This window comes from Centroberyx affinis, unplaced genomic scaffold (assembly GCF_046629955.1).
Source record: "Centroberyx affinis isolate AG114_WGS23_722 - 3 ecotype Tasmania unplaced genomic scaffold, CSIRO-AGI_Caff_v1 ptg004644l_1, whole genome shotgun sequence".
Lineage (NCBI taxonomy): Eukaryota > Metazoa > Chordata > Actinopteri > Beryciformes > Berycidae > Centroberyx > Centroberyx affinis.
Window position 1 is genome coordinate 25350 of NW_027282244.1, and position 20039 is coordinate 45388.

General features: G+C 41.5%; 1 protein-coding gene across 1 annotated transcript in view; it reads right to left on the reverse strand.

Moving 5' to 3' along the window:
* Positions 1-20039, reverse strand: part of LOC139665643 (disks large-associated protein 1-like) — a gene marked incomplete at its 3' end in the record, with an annotated part of 47201 nt that overhangs the window by 24454 nt on the left and 2708 nt on the right. The window contains exons 2-3 of the mRNA XM_071544725.1: positions 9920-10134; positions 1629-1824 (exon numbers count right to left, since the gene is read on the reverse strand). Coding sequence (XP_071400826.1) covers positions 1629-1824; positions 9920-10134 — 411 coding nt within the window. The remainder of the gene's footprint in view (positions 1-1628; positions 1825-9919; positions 10135-20039) is intronic.

The window sequence follows — 20039 nt, forward strand, 5'->3', positions numbered from 1 at the left end:
TGTGTGTATCGGACCTGAACCACAACATTTTCCATACTTTTCCAGACAATTTTTCAAATTCTCAAACTATTCCAGACCTGGAAATGATCAAATTCATTTTTAATACTTTTCCAGACTTTCCAGACCTGCGTAGGAACCCTGCAGTTTGTAGGTGCTCTCATGCGGACTTCCAGAGAGTCCGCTACCCTGCAGGCTTCTAGTGAGATTACCCACAGCTCTTTGCAATACGGATATGGATATTTTTTTTCTTTAAAAAAGATTGAAGTTAAGTGTTTCTGCTCACTTAGTGGTTTGACAAGCCTCTCCTGTTAGGGTTTACAGCACCAAGGTGAGTTCCTGAGCACCAGGAAGGGCCAACGAGATCAGCACCAGGGACCCGGGAAGAAGTTTAGTTGCCTGTTTGCTCCCCTCCCCCTCTCCTAGAATCAATACATTTACTTTGTATCAGAGACAGTACTGGTTGAGTGTCTTGGTTTATTGTGAATCCCTGTCCTCTCACCCCCCGAGTTGCCACACCTCCTACATAAGTCTCATGAGACAGTAGAAAGAAAAGATGGGAGAGAGAGCTGGGTTCATCAGCCCAACAAACTCAGGGTTATTATTATTTTTCTTTTTTGTTCTTCATTCTTTTTTTTTATTTTACGAGACAGCCAACATTTGGTGAACTTGCCCTTAAATCCACATCTCAATCCTATTTTGGTCTTGCAGATTGAAAGATGATTTGGTCACATAATCCCTCAGCAGCCGTGGAAAGTAGAGGAAATACAGTAAACGCAATAGTATGTCATTTTACCCATCTTTGCATATTTGTTTGACTGGTCACTGGCTATAAAATACAGAAAGCATTACAACTATTCTTGGTGCTACACACAAGCAGTGTACTATTACTATTGCTATTGCTGATTAATATTTATTGTTGTTGTATATTACTGAATATTTTCTATTATCTTAAACTACATTTGTTAATTCATTAATAATGTTATGAATGACAGAGAATGACATCCTACATTTCCATTCATAGGACATAATGAGCATGATATGCATGTTTATGCCAATGATTGACATTTTTTGGTTATTATCATTGACTTCATTCTGTTGTACATACTTTGTTTACATTAAGTTTGTGTTTAAATGTTGCATTATATGAGGAATGAAATGGAAATGGTGCTGTATTTTCTCACTGCCCACTGGTTTTGAGGTTTTTATCTCAGGCGAAACACTGAAAATTTGTCTCGTCATGGGATGGATGAAATTTGACACATGACTCTCTTCCTCGGCATGGCCCTTATGGGGCTGACATGCTGGCAATGCGCTGTGCACAGACCTGGGCTCAGATAGTATTTAAAACCATTTTCATAATGCAGCCAGCTGATCTTATGCCATGAGGAAACTATAACTAGGCAGCAAATGGTAGCTATGACATCAAGTGAACACCAAGGATTACTTTTCCTGGACCACTAGCCACAAATCACAGTGCACAATTGACAGTAAAGCACATGAAAATGATTTCAAACACTATCATGTACGCCCAAGCCTGCCAATATTCCTTTGTGTTGCCATGGCAAAGCGGTTCGGCGGGGCACATCGGCACGGTGATTGTCATCACGGGAGCAGTGTTGCCAACCAACCTGACTGATGGTGCTCATGGCCCTCATGTAGCTTTCATTGCGCGAACGGTATTGGGGCGAGGACAGCAGCGATTTGGGGTCGAGGAGGGTTTTGGGGTCCAGGGTGTCCAGGCTTCTATTGATTGAAACCTCACTCACCGCACGCAGGTAGCTGTGGCTCCGGATCTGCAGCTTGGGGGAATGCTCCGTCGAGATCCTGACAAGAGAGATGACAAGAAAAAATAAGACTTAAATACAAGGGAATCTTAACAGCGATCCACAGGTTCATCCGTAGCAGTCGGCCCCAACCATGTGCCATGGAGGGCCGAGAGTATGCAAGTTTTCCTTCCAAACACTACAGCAGCCGATTTCACTGACTAGTTCCTCCTCTCTGATTGAAGATGTTAATCAGTGAAACCAACTGCTGTAGTGTTTTGGTGGAATGGAAACCTATATACTTATGGACTATATACTACATGGACCATAGTCCATGACACTGGTCCATAGTCTCTAACTTAAATAGTATTCTAGGCCATTGGTTTTCAACTACAGTGCATCATAGCCCTGCAGATTTCATTCCAACCAAACACTGTAGCAGCTGATTTCAGCGATTAGTTCTGATTAACATACAGAAAGAACTAATCACTAACTAATCAATGACATGATTGAAAACCACGGCTATAGGCCACTATCTGCAGCTTGGGAGGTGCATTGCTGAAACTGAAACTCTTGATGGTATGATACAAATAAGAAAGTAGTTAGAGAGGATATTTCAAGGATGCTTAATAGTATTGTATAGGCTACTATCCACAGCCTGAGTGCGGCATCAAAGTCAATGAATGGACAGAGAAAAGGACAACAGAGTAGGATTGTGTAGGATTGTGTCGTCTCTAAAAGCCAAAAATGTGGAGCTGGATGTGTGCTAACCTTCGGCAATGGGAAAATAAATACCTAGAATACACTAGTGAACATAGTTTCTAGACTTTGTAGTAATCAACGGTCTCTCCAACCTCTCCTGCCCCATGGCATAATAGATGCTGTTGTCCTGGAATAGAAAGGATGTAGCATCGGTAGCTGCTGTCAATGGGCTCCGCCATTATAGTAGAAGAGTCTCTCCAACAGAGCTGGTCATCCATCAGGGACCAGAAAACAACACAAACCCACTTCAGATCACCCACACACTGCTTTATTTCCAGTCTGATGGCTGACGGCTTGTCTGTGTGTGTGAATGTGTGTGTGTGTTCTTCTCTGAGGGTCATGGAGAAGCTTGCGTGAACTTAGATCTCAAGAGCTAAGCCGTCTGGACTTAATCTCCGGTCAGGGACGCCCATGGCGGTGTGGTCTGGAGGTTCCAGACCAAGCACGGCCCAATAAAGGCCAATTTATACTTCTGCGTCACCATAGGTCTTTGCAGTACCTTACGTGTACCTCCCCAAAAATGTAACTGTGTAGGGCGACGGAAGGCCGCAAGAACTGTGACTGGCTTCATATCGCTTCCTCCTACCTGTATCCGGTTGAGGAAGAGAGACTAGCTGAGGAGGTTTGCAAATATGTTAATTTGTAGGACACCTCATCTCTGAATTATAAAGACTACCGGATGTCACTGAATTTGTGGTGAGAAATATCCCAGAACACGAGCTTCAGAGCATGTAAACACTACAAATTTTTGTCTGTATATTCAAGAAAAAAGAGCTCTGGTATCGGAATCAGTATCGGTATCGGCAGATATCCGAATTCAGGTATAGGAATCGGATCGGAACTGAAAAAAAGTGGATCGGTGCATCTCTAGTTATTATTACTTGTTATACTGTGTTAACAAAGCACAACAGTGCCATCTAGCGTTTCGCTGGTCTGCGCGCAGGATCAGAGAGAGATGTAATACACCCTCTGACAAAAAGAGCGAGTCCCTTCACATCAAGATTACAGTGTAGTAAGTATGCAATCAACTAAATTTCTCTCCTTCCTTCGATCTCACCTTAAAAAACGCAAAATGAGTAATCATTGGGACAAAATGGAAATTAGAACCATTGGTACAGTATCATCGGCTATCATAGGAGAGCGCATAGCTATTTTAAAATACAACATGGCGACAGTTTTAGACAAGCAGACACTTTGTAATGTTCAAATGTACTATAAGGTGATCCACCAAATTTGCATGGAGAATTACAGTATCTGTTTTCCAGTGTCCTGATGTAGTATGAAGCGTAACTCGTCAGCACCGCGGCCAACATTTTACCACTAGGTGGCGACATGATGAGGGAGTGAGAGCCATCACTGTGCCTCCTGGAGCGGTTCCACACGTCACCCCACGCCCAATCTCGGAACCCATTGTCTATCGGTCTGACGACGATTAGTCTCTGGGGGCGACGGACAATATTTCGGGGTTTCCGGTGTAGCCAGCGGACATCTGGGCCAAGACTTCCTCTTCCGTGCGCCGGTCATTGTTTACAGTCCGATTAGCAACTTGAGACGCGAGAGTCGAACGTTTCTCCACACAATACACAAACATCGATACTTTTTGTAGGTGTTTTAGGTCCAGACGACATTTCGGCTAATCTCTATAAACAGATATCTGCATATGAGACGTCGTCTCTCAACTCCAACTCCATTCTTGAGTCTAATCGTCGTCAGACTGATAGATGATGGGTACTGAGATTGGGCGTCTATCGGTCTGACGACGATTCATATTTCGGGGTTTCCGGTGTAGCCAGCGGACATCCGGGCCAAGACTTCCTCTTCCATGCGCCGGTCATTGTTTACAGTCCGATTAGCAACGTTTCTCCACACAATACACAAACACCGATAGACGATGGGTTCCGAGATTGCCCCACGCCAAGGTACAAACCGATCAGAACTCCAGCAACAATTCAGCAAAAAGTCGGTCATTATTATCTGCTTGATCTGTGCTATTGATTGTGTCAGCCATGGCTACGGGTGTCAAAATTGAACACACAACAGAAGCACTGTGCTCAAACACACCAGAGATACCCAGGGTTGGGATCAATCCACTTCCAATCAATTCATCAAGCTGAGCATTCCTTCTGATGTATTTCTTTAAAAAGACAATCTCCTTGTGTTGAAATTGTTTCAACATTTGGAACTGTGAGGAAAATCCACTGCCGGGATTGACTGAATATGAAAGTGAAGTGAACCAAAGCTGTATATGTATTTTTTTTTAATCATGTCAGAGCACATAGCCTCTGGGTTATCAAAGGAAAAGGCTGTTTTCTCTAGAATATTGATTATCGCTGAGCCTCGGGATCACAGGAAGTAGTATTAAGCCGCCACCTGAGGGGCACGGGATGGCTGTGTGAGCGGGGGGATAATACAATTTCTCTCCCTCTGTCTCTCTCTCACACTCACAGTTAATCGAGTTGTTCACAGAAAAGTAGAATTTCTTTAGGCAAGTGTCCATCTTTGTATGTCTCTGTAAGAAAGAGGACAAGTGTGTGTGTAGTACTGTGCAAAAGTCTTAGGCACATGTAAAAAAAAAAAACATCTGTAAAGTGAAGATGCGTTCAAAAATGATTAAATGAAGACTGACACACTAATGCAGAAAACAAATAAACATCTAAGACAAACGTTATATAAAAAATCTAGGGTGCCTAAGACTTTGTGTGTGTGTGTGTGTGTGTGTGTGAGTATGTGAGAGAGAGAGGAGAAATTTTAAGGCAAAATGAGGTAAAAACATAAGTGGTGTGCGCATGAGAGAGAGAGAGAAAATGAGAGATGACAAGAAAAAGAAGTAGAGCGGCAGAGTGAGAGTCCCTAGGCTACCGACTGTAATTACTCTCACTATTTAGAGTGATGTGAGATCTTAATTAGAGAAAAGTGATATTTCTGGCTTCCTGCCGTACTTCAGGCTTGGGAGATACAGTAGGTGTGATTCACATCTCTCTCGGATTGTCTCTGAAACAATGTAAGACGTAACACACAACAAAGTAGTGTGTTAAATAACGATCTATGCTGGGGAAGATGTGCATTTAAAGCAGCACTGATCGATAAAGCAGCAATACCGGAGGAGGCATTCTCATTACTGTGATTTGGCTATTTAGTATTGTGAATTTGCTATAAGACTTCATCACGATGTACAGCAGTGGTTCTCAACGTGGGGTCCGGGGACCACCGGGGGTCCTTGAGGGGGTTCCAGAGGGAAACTTCAGCATTATTTCATTTACAAGAAGTGAACACAATTAGAGAATGTAGAAGAATGACTGTTTCACTGTTATCTCTCAACCTGCAATACAGATAGTCTTGGAATTCTGCACAAAATCAACACAAATATTCTCAGATTTTGGTCAGAGAGGCAAAATCTCATCAAGTGGGGGGGTCCATGGCCCTAATGTGGACTACATTAGGGGTCCTTGATATGAAAAAGGTTGAGAATCACTGGTGTATAGCACTTCATTTTCTACAAATCAGGTTTGTTCTTTATTGAGCAGTATCGAATTAATAAAAGGAAGTAAAAAAAAAAAGTATCATTGTGAAAAAAAACCCTTCAAATCTTCACATCTCATGTGTGAATTTTCACACAACTCCGACAATCGTCTTCTCGTACTCAGATGAAACCCACATGAGGTGACAGGACACGAGAACCAGGGCCAGATTAACCAATCACAGGGCCCCTGGGCACACACGTCCTGTTGGGCCCCCCTCCCCCCCCTCCGGTACACACCCACACACCGTGACTCAAGATACTAGCCTGTTCACAAACAATACAAAGGGAAACCTTTTACAGGTTCAAAGTCCATCTAAAACTCAGTTTTAGCAATTACAAACTGCCATTCCTTCTATCGAGAGTTCGCTCATTCAATTTGAGAGTGATAACATTCGTCCAACCCCAAGGCAAGCCTTAGTTTTAGGTGGCGATATATAGCAAACATCTTTTCATGATTGTAAGACAACATATACTGCAGCATTGTATAATAAATCACTTTGTTGTATAAGCAGTGCTTCTATGTATGTATATAACATGCATTAAGCTGTGCTTGCTAACGGTTCAGTTGCCAGTGTTAAGTAGCAAGCTAGCTAGCCTAAAGTCACCGTTTTCTCCATAGAAGAGATGAAGGCAACTGATCAACTAAGGAGCCAGAGAGCTTAGATCACATTCAAATAAACTCATCATTAACCTATATCATGGGTAATGGCCATGCTCGTGTTTTAAGCAATGGTTATTTATTTTTGTATGGAAATGCTTGCTGTGAGTAAACTTAGAGAGAGAGGAAGAGCATCTTGCCGCTATTCAGTAAATTGAGTTACGGTTGATTTAACACTCCCTCCGTCATTTATTCATGTAAAACACAGTGGTGATTTGTTGGCTGACAGTCTTTCCTTCTCCCAACACGAACCAGAGAGTTAAGTGAATGAATTAAGCCTCTGAGTTGTTGTTGCTCCTCTTTTGTTTAAACTTCTGACTCATTTCTTATCTTTGCGCTTTTGCCTTTTCGGATTTAGCGGACGGACACTGAAAGAACCCCAATCTGCTTTCTTTGGAGAACTTTTACCGTCGCTGTAGAGTGCACCCGGAAAAAGCTTGGTTCCTGAGTGTTTGCAGGCTTTTGAATTACATGTCAATTATATTAATTATATGTGCTCGGTCTGGCTGGGGCCCACGGTATGATGTGGTTCGGTTTGTGTTTCTGAGTAGCCGGCAAGCCAAAGAACAGCAGGATTCGAAAATAATGAGGCACTTACCCGCACACCTCAACAAATAGAAATCAAATCAACATCTCAGCAGTAGAGTGAGAGAGCAATGAAAGAAATTATAGACACTGACAGACAACTAAGTGTTTCAGGGTTATTTTTCTCCCTAGTCCTTACTTTGTGAAACAGATATACATTTAAAACCATGGGCAATTAAAACAGAAATCTGCACCCAACCCTGGCCAGCCTGGTCTGTTGGAAAGCAGTCAGACTGCTCGGCTGGAGATGTCCACACGACCTGTGCCATTGCAATGCGACAAACTGATGAGTCAGCAGTGTAGGTGAACGTGCTCTTTAACATTATCAACCGGAACATTAGTCATTTTTTCAGGGCTTTTCTGTCGTATTTTAAGACACCCACTGAGACATTTCAACAGTACAAGCTGACATTACAGGAGCTACACAACCTCATGTATAGCGCAAAGGGACAGGGCTACATGGTTTTCACTAGATGTTTGTGTTGGATCTCTGCTCTAATGACCTAGCTTACTCACTCTCTATTGTGAAAATGTGACTATTGTCTATTACAAGCCATCGTAAATCACGTGGACGGAGGGGCTGTGCCAGAGACTTGTGTAGGAGGAGATAATTCTATCTATCGATGTTGCAATTCCTCAGGTCAGAACTTACTTAAAGGAATAGTTCAGCCAAAAATGTAAATTCTGTCATCATCTACTCCCCCTCATGCCAGTTGAAACACAGGTGAAGTTTGTCCATATAACACACAGGGAGGTTGCCAGCACAACTCCATAGCAGCCTTCTCCAAAACAACTGAAGTCAGTGGGGACCAGTTCTTCAGAGTTCCAAAAAGACCTACAGTATATTTACACCATCATTTAGTGCAAATCTTAACTACAGCTGATTGATTTGCAACACATAATGGTGTATAGGCTTTTCTATTCACAGTGTGATTGTTTGGCTGTTTTTGTTTTGGAACTCTAAAGAACAGGTCCCCATTGACTTCAGTTGTTTTGGAGAAGGCTGCTACCAAGTTGTGCTGGCAGCCTCCCTGTGTGTTATATGGACTAACAAATTTCACCTTTGTTTCATTTGGCATGAGGGTGAGTAGATGATGACAGAATTTTCATTATTAAGTGAACTATTCCTTTAATCTCTCCCTACGTGTGTGTGAACATATAATGGACGGAGAGTGCTTTTTCTCCCTTTACCAAACTGATAGAGAAGAAACACTGTGCTTTTGCATAGACTGTTGGACTTACTGCTGAAAGAGGGAGCAGAACATGCGTTCTGGCACTAGTTGTGAGTAACCTCAGTTCCACTGAGTTGAGTTTTATTTTTTTTTGCGGCGAATAAAACATAGACTGAACTAGCAGGAAAGCATCTCCGTGTCCTTCCCTCTGTTAACACACTAAAATTTAGAAGTGCTCTCCTAAGTCTTTGAAATATTAATGCACCCAACCCCAACCCTCTGCCCCATCTCCCTGTCTTTGTATATCTCTCTTTCATCTAATGACTATAATGAGAGAATATGTCAGACCTGCTGAAGTTAGATACACCAGAGAGAGGTAGACCCATACCAGGTGGAATAGACGGTGTCTGAATAGCCTCATGTTCCAGCTCTTGGCTCTCAGAGGATCATGGTTTATCCTAACCTGAGATTTCTGAACCTACCAGTCTAGAACCAGCATAGGGAGCAGGGAGTAAGGCAGTGCAATAGTGTTGTCTATGGACTGTGCTTCATTGAATCTCCTTGTTAATGCAACTAAAAGCATTTAAGCAAGAAACACGAGTAAGGGGAATTTTCCATGTTTTGCATGTGTATGTGCATTGTTTCAGGAAGAAGAGAAGGGGAAGGAAGGAAGGAAGGAAGGAGACAGAAGGGAGGAAGACACCAATGGCACAGGAAAGGGAGAACGAAAGGACTGGAGTACAGGGATAAAGGAATGGAGGAAGGGAAAAGTGAAAGAAAGAAGAAAGGATGGAATGAATAGCGGGTTAGGACTTCAATTTAGGGTTAAGATTAGAATTAGGATTAAGTTAGGGCAATGATTCTCAACCGTTTTCATATCAAGGACCCCTAATTTAGTCCACATTAAAACCACGGAGCCCTATTTGACGAGATTTTGTCTCTCAGACTCAAATCTGAGAATATTTTTATAGTTAGATATGATTTTGTCCAGAATTCCATGATTGTAGGTAGAGAGATAACAGTGAACCTATGATCAAAACAGTCATTCTTCTACATTCTCTAATTGTATTAACTTCTTGTCAATGAAATAATAGTCAAGTTTAACAATTCATCAGTTTGCTGGGGACCCCCTGGAACCCCGTCAAAGACCTGGTGGTCCCCGGACCCCACGTTGAGAACCACTGGGTAATGGTTAAAGCAATATTCCACTTAGTTTTAACATGGGGGGTTATTCAGCGCTTGACCGCCATGAAAACCAGAATACAAACTACTCACCAAGATCAGATGCAGTTGGACGAGTTTGTAGTGTTAGGATTTTTACTTCCCATTCATTTGAATGAAGCCACGAACATAGACTGAACGTCGGTGGACAGATTGAAGTGGAATACTGCTTTAAGGGTTAGTTTATGGTACGCACGTAACGTTACGCCCAGAAACCCTAAAGAGTGGCGGGTCTTACTGTAGAGTAGTCATCTCCGTCAGCGAGGGCTGGGTGGCTTTCAGGTAGCTGGCCCGGCGCGCCTGGACCTTGGGCGAGGGCTTGGGACTCCCGTCCGAGTCGCCGCTGTCGTCCTCGGCCATGGCCTTCACGTAGCTGCCGCTCCTCATCCTCCGACAGGGGATGTCCTCCTCCTTGCCCAGGGGCGAGAATCCGCTCCACTCGTCCTGGGGTACCTGGGGGTCGGGCGGACGGAAAACGGCAAAGACGTCAGGCGGGTCCGCGGATCCGACCGGACCCCAGCCGCCCCCCGCCCCGCCGCTGCCGTCCGAGTCCCAGCCGCCGCCCTGGCTAGCTAAACTGTCCTGACGGTACATGCGGGTCGACCCACACCCAGCTCACATGCAACAGAACGATTAACACAACGCACAGCAAGACACAGCATCCGAAAACATAGACTAGACTAGACTGATGGCTGGCTGCGGTTGGTCCTCAGATACATTTCTCTCACTCACTCCCCCTCTCTCCCTCTCTCTCTCTCTCTCTCTCTCTCTCTCTCTCACATACACTCGTCACATACTGTATATGCACAGTGCTTTGGTACAATCTGGTAGCCAATTAGCATGGAGAGCAGTATGTGTGTGAGTTTGCTTGGTCGTGTTTGAAATGCCTCTCTGGCAAATTCATACATCTGCTTCCCGGGAGTTACCTCAGTTCACTGGGACACTCGACGAAAAACACAGGAACTTGCGCGTGTGTGTGTGTGGGTGAGGGAGAGAGAGAGAGAGAGAGAGAGAGAGAGAGAGAGAGAGAGACAGCCAGTGTATATGTGAGAAAGAGAAAGGAAAAGTACATGTGTATGTGTTCTTGTAAAAATGAGTGTGTTAATTTGTGCATGTATGTGATAAATAAGCACATGCAAGAATGCATGTGTGTCCATACGTGCCTAAACTGATCTGAGCTGAAGCTCTGTTTGTCAACTAAGAAAAAACGGTAACACTTTACAATAAGGGTCACTAATAATAAAAATAAAATTAACAGTTAAAAAAATAAAATTAACAGTTAACTAATGTGTCTGGTAATCATTTACTAATGGTGTTCATGTTAACTAAGGTATTAATTTATACATTATTTAATAGTCATCTTTATAAACTACTAATAATGTATAAATTAATACCTTAGTTAACATGAACACCATTAGTAAATTACATATTAGTTAACTGTTAATTAAGGGTTAGTTAATGCTTATTAAGCATTAACTTAGTGACCCTTATTGTAAAGTGTTACCCAAAAAACTGTATGTAAATGCATGTAATTCTGCTCTTCACTTTTTTAGACAATTAGATTAGACAAAATCTTAATAATCCCAGTGGGGAAATTTGGTCATCTCGATTCTTTTACAATTTAAATTGAAAGATTAAGACATTTACTCATTGTATTGTGCATCATTCTGAAACTACTACAGTTTTAATTTCCTGCAAATCGGATTTATTGGACAGCTCGTCCAACAGCAGTGCCATATTATATTATTCTACTATAAAAAGGTGGATAAAATAATGGAAAGACCTAACAATTGACTATCAAGGGATAAAATGACTATTGAGGGATAAAGGAGGTGGAAATCTACTTCTCATAAAAGTTCAATGATGTGAAGATCCGCTGAGTGGGGCGATGGAAGGAGCTTGACTCCATCCTGCTGTTCAGGAAACCACTGTTGAATTTATTTTAGCAGTGGGCACGGGGACATTATCGCCTTGGCATACGGGAAACATTATGAGGGAACAGTGTGTGCGCCCTAGGGTGCTCCTGGTTTGTGTAAAATGGCACATCCCTCGGCTGTTACACGACCATGCAGAGCAATCATCACACCTAATGACTCCCGGTAGATGGCTGCCATAGCGATACAGATCCGCCACCATAACAGTTGGTGACATTGTGGGCTGAAGGCTTCCTTTGTGTTTTTCCCAATCATAAAACAGTCTGGATGGAGGGAAAAAAGGCTGTAAGGCATTCAGACCACCATTACTTTTTTCCGTCGCTCGGGGCTCCACGCTCTGCACAGGTTATTCGTCTTTGTGCAAGAGATGAAACATCAACATCATCAGTATTGTTCAGACTGTCACAAGGACGCTGATTCAATTCTGTGGTCATTTTTTAGTCTATGTTGTCATGATTTTCCAGACTGTTTCCCCTTGCCATATTAAATCATCTTGCAGTTTTTGTGATCAGTGTTCCCACAATTCAGACACTAGATTATTTATCCTCTTGGAACTCTGTTAGTTGCCACATGTTCCTTTGAAAACTCACATATACAAGTGTTGATGGTCAGACATGGGCAGAAATATGTGTCACTAGAAACTGAAATTGGATTATTTATATTTGAATTTGAATTGTGAGAATTGTGAGTTTCAGAGCAAATGAATTCAATTTCATATTACATTCAGTTTCAAGTTCATTGGAATTCAGTTTCAAACGAATAAATTCAATTTCAAATTATGCTATTCAGATTCAGTTTTTCAACGCAATTATTCAATTTAAACAATTCAAATTCAAATTCTGTTTTTTCATGCAATTATTCAAGTTGAGCAATTCAAATTCAAATATAAATAATTCAATTTCAGTTTCTAGTTACACATATTTCTGCCCATAGTCGGACCTCTTTTAAAGCTGACACATACTGCTAATTGGCATTCAACTTAATATGACTGGCCTGTGTAGCTGCCTCTGTAATTGTGATTTAATTAAAGTTAACATCCTTTTTCATGTGGCGTTGCCGATTTTGTCCACCCCCTGTATACCAGTGAAAACAAAGACTTCACATGTGTTGTTGTGACAGACTGTGGGCTGGCTAGACTTTAGGCAGTTGGTTACTTTAGCATTATTTGAGCATGACTGGCTGTCCTGCAGGGTTCGGTCATTCAAACAAAGCTTACTGTGCGGTCAGTTTGTACTTCTTGGAATTACATGTGTGAAAGCGCAGGATGGATAAATATATAATTTAAGAAGGTCATTTAGACAAGGATTTACAAGTTTGCGGTTATTCTTGAGGAACTGTGATTGATTTATAATTTTTGAGTTTGGCTTGATGTCTGGATGACAACATTGTTTCTCCTCCGTATGTACTTGATTGGTAATTCAATGAGATGAGCTGTTTTGTTTGTTGTGTTTATGTGGTTATAGTGTGTATAAGTGTGTATGACTGTATGTGTGGTGGACCCCAGGAAGAATAGCCAATGCTTATGCTGGTGCTAATGGGGATCCTAATAAAGACACAAAGTTTGTGACAGAGGTGGAAAGATCAAATATTTTCCTCAAGTGGAAACACTGCTACTTCAGTTAAATGTTCCTTAAGTTAAACTAAGAGTCTTTGTCTAGAAAACTGCTCATATACATGGATCTTAATGAATTATTCATTTTGGGGTGGTCATTGAAAACAAAATATTTGTGTAAGAAAATACTTGTAATAGTCAATTAAAAGTAGGATTATGTGCTACTCCTCAACTATAGTACCAAAAATAGTGGTTACTTCCAACCTCTGGTTTCATCTCATTAAAGCATTGTAAATTGCTTCCTTAAGTCTGACTACTAGAAATGAGTTTTAAAGGTGCGACATATAGCTTTTTAAACATCTGTATATCATTGTCAAATGAATTGCGATACCTTGATATAATTACTATAAAGAAATAGGACAATGGTCGCAATGACTAGTGACCTCTTCCTGTTTTGTGCCGTAAAGCAGTGTCCTCCAAGCCATGATTATTTTATGGCTTGGATGTTATCTATCGGTTTTATACTTTCTTTTTTTTTAATTATGTGTTTTTTTAAGTGAGTGGTTCTATGTGTTTGTCTGTGTTTAAGTGAGCTCACTAAGACAAATTCCAATCAACTCGATCATCAACTTGATATGGCAATAAAGTATTGAATCTTGAATCTTGAATCTTTTTGTGCCGTAAAGCAACCCAGCAGGTTTCCCGCCAAATCTGACCCGGTGGCAGACAATATAAAAATGCAGCGTAGAGGCTAGGTCAGTCTTCTCGCCAATGGTAATGATTTATTGGTGTTAAAATGCTTCACCTAGCACCTTTAAATGTATTTTGAAACTGTAAAGCAAAAACGGTATTTTAATCTACAGTATGAACACCCTTTGACTTGCAGATGTGTTTCTAAAGGCGTAGTAAATATCTTGAGGATTTTCTATGACTGCATCCACGCACAAAGCCGATCCGTCTTTGATCTTCTAGTTTACAAATCCCAAGCCAATGTCAGCTCATTTTTAACTGTCATCAAGAGGTAATTCTCACATCCCCCACCCCACCCCCCACAATCACAGAGACAGGCGAGATAAAGGAATACAATGTGGGGGGGGGGAAAATACATACGGGGTAAAGGAAGCGATAAAGAGAAAAAAACGGAGTAAGAAAGGGAAAGAGTCGACGGAGACGGCAAGAAAGAGAGACAGACACCGGGAGAATTCCGCTGCTACTCTGACTAATTATATATGAATCACCAAGGGAAAGAGACTGAACGGATCTGCTGGGGCTGACGCCTGTGTATGTATGTGTGTGTGTGTGTGTGCGTGTGACGTCAAACCGACACAAATGAGCAGGTTGGCTATAAAAAGAGAGTGTGGGGAAAAGACCAGCTGCAGTAGCATCAGCAGCGCCTCGCTCGCCCACGCACAAGCCTAGCTTTCACTGCGGCTCCACAACTGACTCTACTGCAAGGGACCACAGTTTCTTAGCCTTCTGTGCTGTTAAGACAGTAATTAGTGCATTAGACTCTTAGGTCTGACTCGGCCCAATATAAGCTGTTTAATGGAGCTCCGGTGTGTAATTTCCTAAATCTAAACTTAACCTTTGACAGAAGGTTGGCATCAACGGTACCGACCTGCTCCGAGGACGAAAGCTCAGCCGACGTTGGATTTCAACAAGAAACCGTGTTTTTAAAACATAAAGCGTTATTTGGGTTACCCACTCATCGTTTTTTCTTGCATATGAGATTCACAATGACTCAGTGTGTATGAGCGCGGACTGTGTGTTTGGCATCGCAGCCGGTGGATTGTTTCCTTGGTGACGCTCGGCTGCTTTGATAGCCGATAGCCGGGAACGGTGGAGCCGGCTATTGCCCTGTTGTTGAGGTCGTTTTTTGGGAATGATAAGTTTGCAGCATGAGCATATGCAGAGGGGAGCAGCTTTAATGTGTTAGTGTGACAGAGGTTATACCCCCCCCCGGCTCTGATGTGCAATCAGAGCATTCTGTTTTATTTGTACGGAAGAGGATTGGGGCCACAATGTGAAACATTTATTTGAGTTCTGAGTTTAAAGCCAGAATTCTGAGATTAAAGTCAGAGTTCTGAGAAAAAAGTCAATTCTGGGTTCTGACTTTAATCTCAGAATTCTGGCCTTTTTCTCAGAATTCTGATTTAAATCTCAGAATTCTGATTTAAATCTCAGAATTCTGACCTTTTTCTCAGAATTCTGACCTTTTTCTCAGAATTCTGACTTTAATCTCAGAATTAATCTCAGAATTCTTATTTAAATCTCAGAACTCTGACTTTAATCTCAGAATTCTGACTTTAATCTCAGAATTCTGACCCTTCTCTCAGAATTCTGACTTTAATCTCAGAATTCTCAATTCAATTCAGTTCATTGTCATTATACCAGTCCAGTATAACAAAAAGTCTTGTTCGCCAGTCTCTCTGGTGCAACATAAAAAAAGACACTGCCACAGTAAGAGACACACTTTCAAGACAGTTTTTAGACATAAAATACAAAAACAAAATAAGTAAATAAGAGTAAGAATAGAAAAGAATTAGAATTAAAGTCATGTATAACGAGTGCAAGTCGTCATTGGTAGCATTAAGTCATGGGTAATATTACATAGTCATCATGAAAAGTATTGCACAATGCCATTCTGACTTTAAACTCATACATTTTTCACATGTGGCCCTAATCCTCTTCCATATATTTGAAAAGGAAACTGAAGAAGAAAGGTAGATTGTCAGTGCCACGCTTTGTGTGCGGAGTTTTTTGAATTCTAAGTCTTGTTTGTTCACTCTGTGTTTTTCACTCTTTTTTTGTGCTTCTTTTTTCAAAATGTCCCTGGGATGTTCAGTACAGTACACCAAGCTCCCAGCTCAGTGATGTCACATTATGGTGACCAGCTGGATAACAAAGTATTTCAGGGGGACATTATTTACTGCCATCACATACACTGTAGCTGATTCCAGCCTGCAATTCAAACAACATTCCCTACAAAATGATGATCTGTGGGATGTTTGCAATAAACCAAATAGGCTGCCTCATATAGTTGTGAATGGTCAAAAGTCTGGACCCACCTGATTGAATGTACTTTGTTTTTCATTCTCTTAAAGCCATTTTGATCTAAAGGCTGGATAAATGCTTGAAATGCGTTTCTTAGACAAATATAAATATTGAAGTTGATCCTATGTATGAATTTCTGTCCAAAGCCTTTGCCTTTCCAGCAAGGCAAAGGGCGGCTACTTTAAAGCAGTGGTTCTCAACGTGGGGTCTGGGGACCACCAGGGGTCCTTGGGGGGGGTTCCAGGGGGTCCCCCAGCAAATTGATGACTTGTTAAACTTCAGCATTATTTCATTTACAAGAAGTTAACACAATTAGAGAATGTAGAAGAATGACTGTTTTGATCATAGTGTCACTGTTATCTCTCTACCTACAATACAGATAGTCATGGAATTCTGGACAAAATCATATCTAACAATAAAAACATTCTCAGATTTGGGTCCAAGAGACAAAATCTCATCAAATGGGGGTCCGTGGCCCTAATGTGGACTAAATTAGGGGTCCTTGATATGAAAAAGGTTGAGAATCACTGCTTTAAAGAATCTAAAATATAAGATAGTTTTGATTTGTTTAACACTTTTTTGGTCACTGCATAATTCCATTTGTGTTATTTCACAGTTTTGACGTCTTTACTGTTATTCTAACGTGAATAATAGCAAAAATAAAGAAAAATGTGGTGTCCCCAATCTTTTGAGAGGCAGTGTATGTCAACAGATAATATTTTAGCAGAGGTTTGCCACATTATTTGGTATGTGAGAATTTGTTGGTAGAAATTTGTCATTGTTTTGGTTTGTCTTTCATCTGTCTTATACATCAGCTACCATGACAACATGCTACTCTAACCTAAACTAAATATAAATCAAATCTCAATGTCATGCCAACAAAACTAAAGTGAACCGGAGCTGAGCTGGGCTATCTCTGCCAAATGCATTTAAGACTCATTGTCTGTCAAACTGCTAACATGATTACAGTATTCTTTTTTTATAAATGCTCGCAACTCAGTTGATAAATGAGTCACACCGCTGTTTGTCGAGAGACTGAATGAAAGAGAGAGACAAAGACAAACAGAGAAAGAGAGAGAGAGAGAGAGAAAGAGCAGAGAGCGAATGTGGAACATCAACTCTAAGCCACCCAATTATCTCGTCGTCTCCTGCCCACACAGGTCTACTGGATCCTGAAATACATAAAGCTTAATGATCCACGGCGCTCAGCTGGGGTCAGAAGTGGCACATATTGATACACAGTATAAAACACTGTACCAATTATTCTTTATGACTATCATGTACAAATAATAGAAAACTAATTAACTAAGTGGGGTTGAGGTTCCTTCATTTTAAAAGGAACATGTTACATTTGTGATCCAATCATGAATTTGACATGTGTCTTAGATGTGTGTTGTATGATGTAATTAGGCAAAGGCTCGTGCACACACTCTCACACACTCTCACACACACTCTCTCACACACACACACACACACACTCTCACACACACACACATATACACGCTTAAACACTACATCATGCAGCACAGCAAAGCATGGACAACAAATAAAAACACAGCACAGCCAGTGTTGGGGAAGCTAATTTGAAAGTTTTGTTTCCCAGCTACCAGTTTCTTCACACTGGGAGAAGTTGAACTACAGCAAAGATGTTTTGTTGAACTACAGCAAAGATGTTTTGTTAACTAAAGTAAACAAAAAAAAAATAGTAGTAGCAATGGAATGTCATATAATACAAAATCACATGACTGACAATGTTTTATTTTATTTTAAATAAAGAGAGAGAAGTGAAGCTATTACATTTTCATGTAGTCTGGACCAAAACCCAAACCGGACTATTTGGACTTTTCAAAGAAAAAAGTGGAAGGAAGGTTAAAGGTAAAAATAATATGTGAAACCAATAAATAAAATTATGAAAAATTCAATTCTCTTTCTTCCCGTTATAGCCAAAATAGTTTGTAGCTGCAGTAACTACATCTCAAAATGACAAACAAATAAAATAAACCACTTAAAAACAGGCACACAACACAGGCTACTGCAAAATATAAACTGGTTTAATTATATGTAGTGAAACTCCTCCCCAACACTGGACACAACACAGCACCGCAAAATAACAATACAGCACAACACCCACTGATCTAGAAGGAAACGGTGAGGAAAAGTATAGGAAATCTGGTAGAGAAGCAGGAAGGGAAACTACTAAATTAAAAAATGAGGTCTACAAACAGGAAAGGATGCCGGTCTTCATGAATTCAAACCAAACGGATGTTGTTGCCTAGCATTCAGAGAGTAAGGCTGCTACTGGCTCTGCACTTACTGCTCTCTTCAACTCAAAAGGAGGAAGGTGGTGGAGGAGGAGGAGGAGGAGGAGGAGGAGGAAGAGGGATGCTCTCCAAACCAAGAGGGAGTAAAGGAGGGTGTGGGTGGGGTTGGGTGGCTAAAGAAGCGTGTGGGTGAGTTGGGTGGGTGAAGGAAAGGCAGGAGGGGAGGAGGAGGAGTGGTGGAGGAGGAGGTGGCAGTGGGATATTTGGGAGATGAGAGTAGTTGAGTGGGGGTGAGGAGCAATGTTCCCTCTAAGGCTGCGGACACACTAGAAGACTTTTAATATTATTCATCTCATTAAACTGTTGTAAAGCCAGCTAGAAAAAGAGAGATACCCGAAAAAGCCACAATGTGTGGGTGTAACTCCATTCAGTAATGTTATAAGGGAATAGTCTGATATGGTAGATTTGTATGGAGCTAAACCACAGAACTTGAATGGATAGAACGGTCATTCCCATTCAAATGAATGTCCCTGGATGGTCGGAGTGGCGGCCATTTTTAGGTGTGCCATTGGGCTAGCTTCCATATAAACCGACTGGTGGCAAGTCACTGAGGTGAGAGGTTTAGCAGCAAGGAAAACTGGTGGAGGCTACGGAGTCATTCCTATGTTCCCCAGATTTATATGGCACATAATGGGAACATGACAAAGAGTCCTATGTTCCCAAGGTCCTAAGTTCCCAGGGTCCTATGTTCCCAGGGACCTATGTTCCCTGGGACCTATGTTACCCAGTTCAATATTCTGTTAACACACATTAACCCTCTATTAACCCTATTGCGTTCGGGTCAAATATTATCCAGATTTTTTTATTGGAACTCTTGTTTGGGTTGGGTTTGATCCACAAAACTACCCAGAATGTTTTATTGCTGCATGCCATACTATAAAAACCAATGTTCTCTGTGGGTCAGATTTTACCCTATTTTTGATGATTTGATGATTTGGTTTGATGAGATTTTCAACAGCAAGGTAAATGTGGCCTTTGGACCACAACATTAAAAAAGTAAATGCAGATTTTGTGGTTATGAATGGATAACAAGTTAGTTATGAGGTAAAACACTATATACTCAGGTTCCCAGTATGTGCTATATAGAGCTGGGGAACATAGGACCCTGGTAACATAGGAGCTTGGGAACATAGGATCCTGGTAACATAGGACCTTGGGAACATAGGACCCTGGTAACATAGGACCTTGGGAACATAGGATCCTGGTAACATAGGACCTTGGGAACATAGGACCCTGATAACATAGGACCTTGGGAACATAGGACCCTGGGAACATACAGTAGGACCCTTTGTCATGTTCCCATTATATGCCATATAAATCTGGGGAACATAGGACCCTGGGAGCATAAGACCCTGGGAACATAGGACCCTGGGAACTTAGGACCTTGGGAACATAGGACCTTGGGAACTTAGGACCCTGGGAACGTAGGACCCTAGGAACATAGGACCCTGGGAACGTAGGACCCTGAGAACATAGGACCCTGGGAACATAGGAATG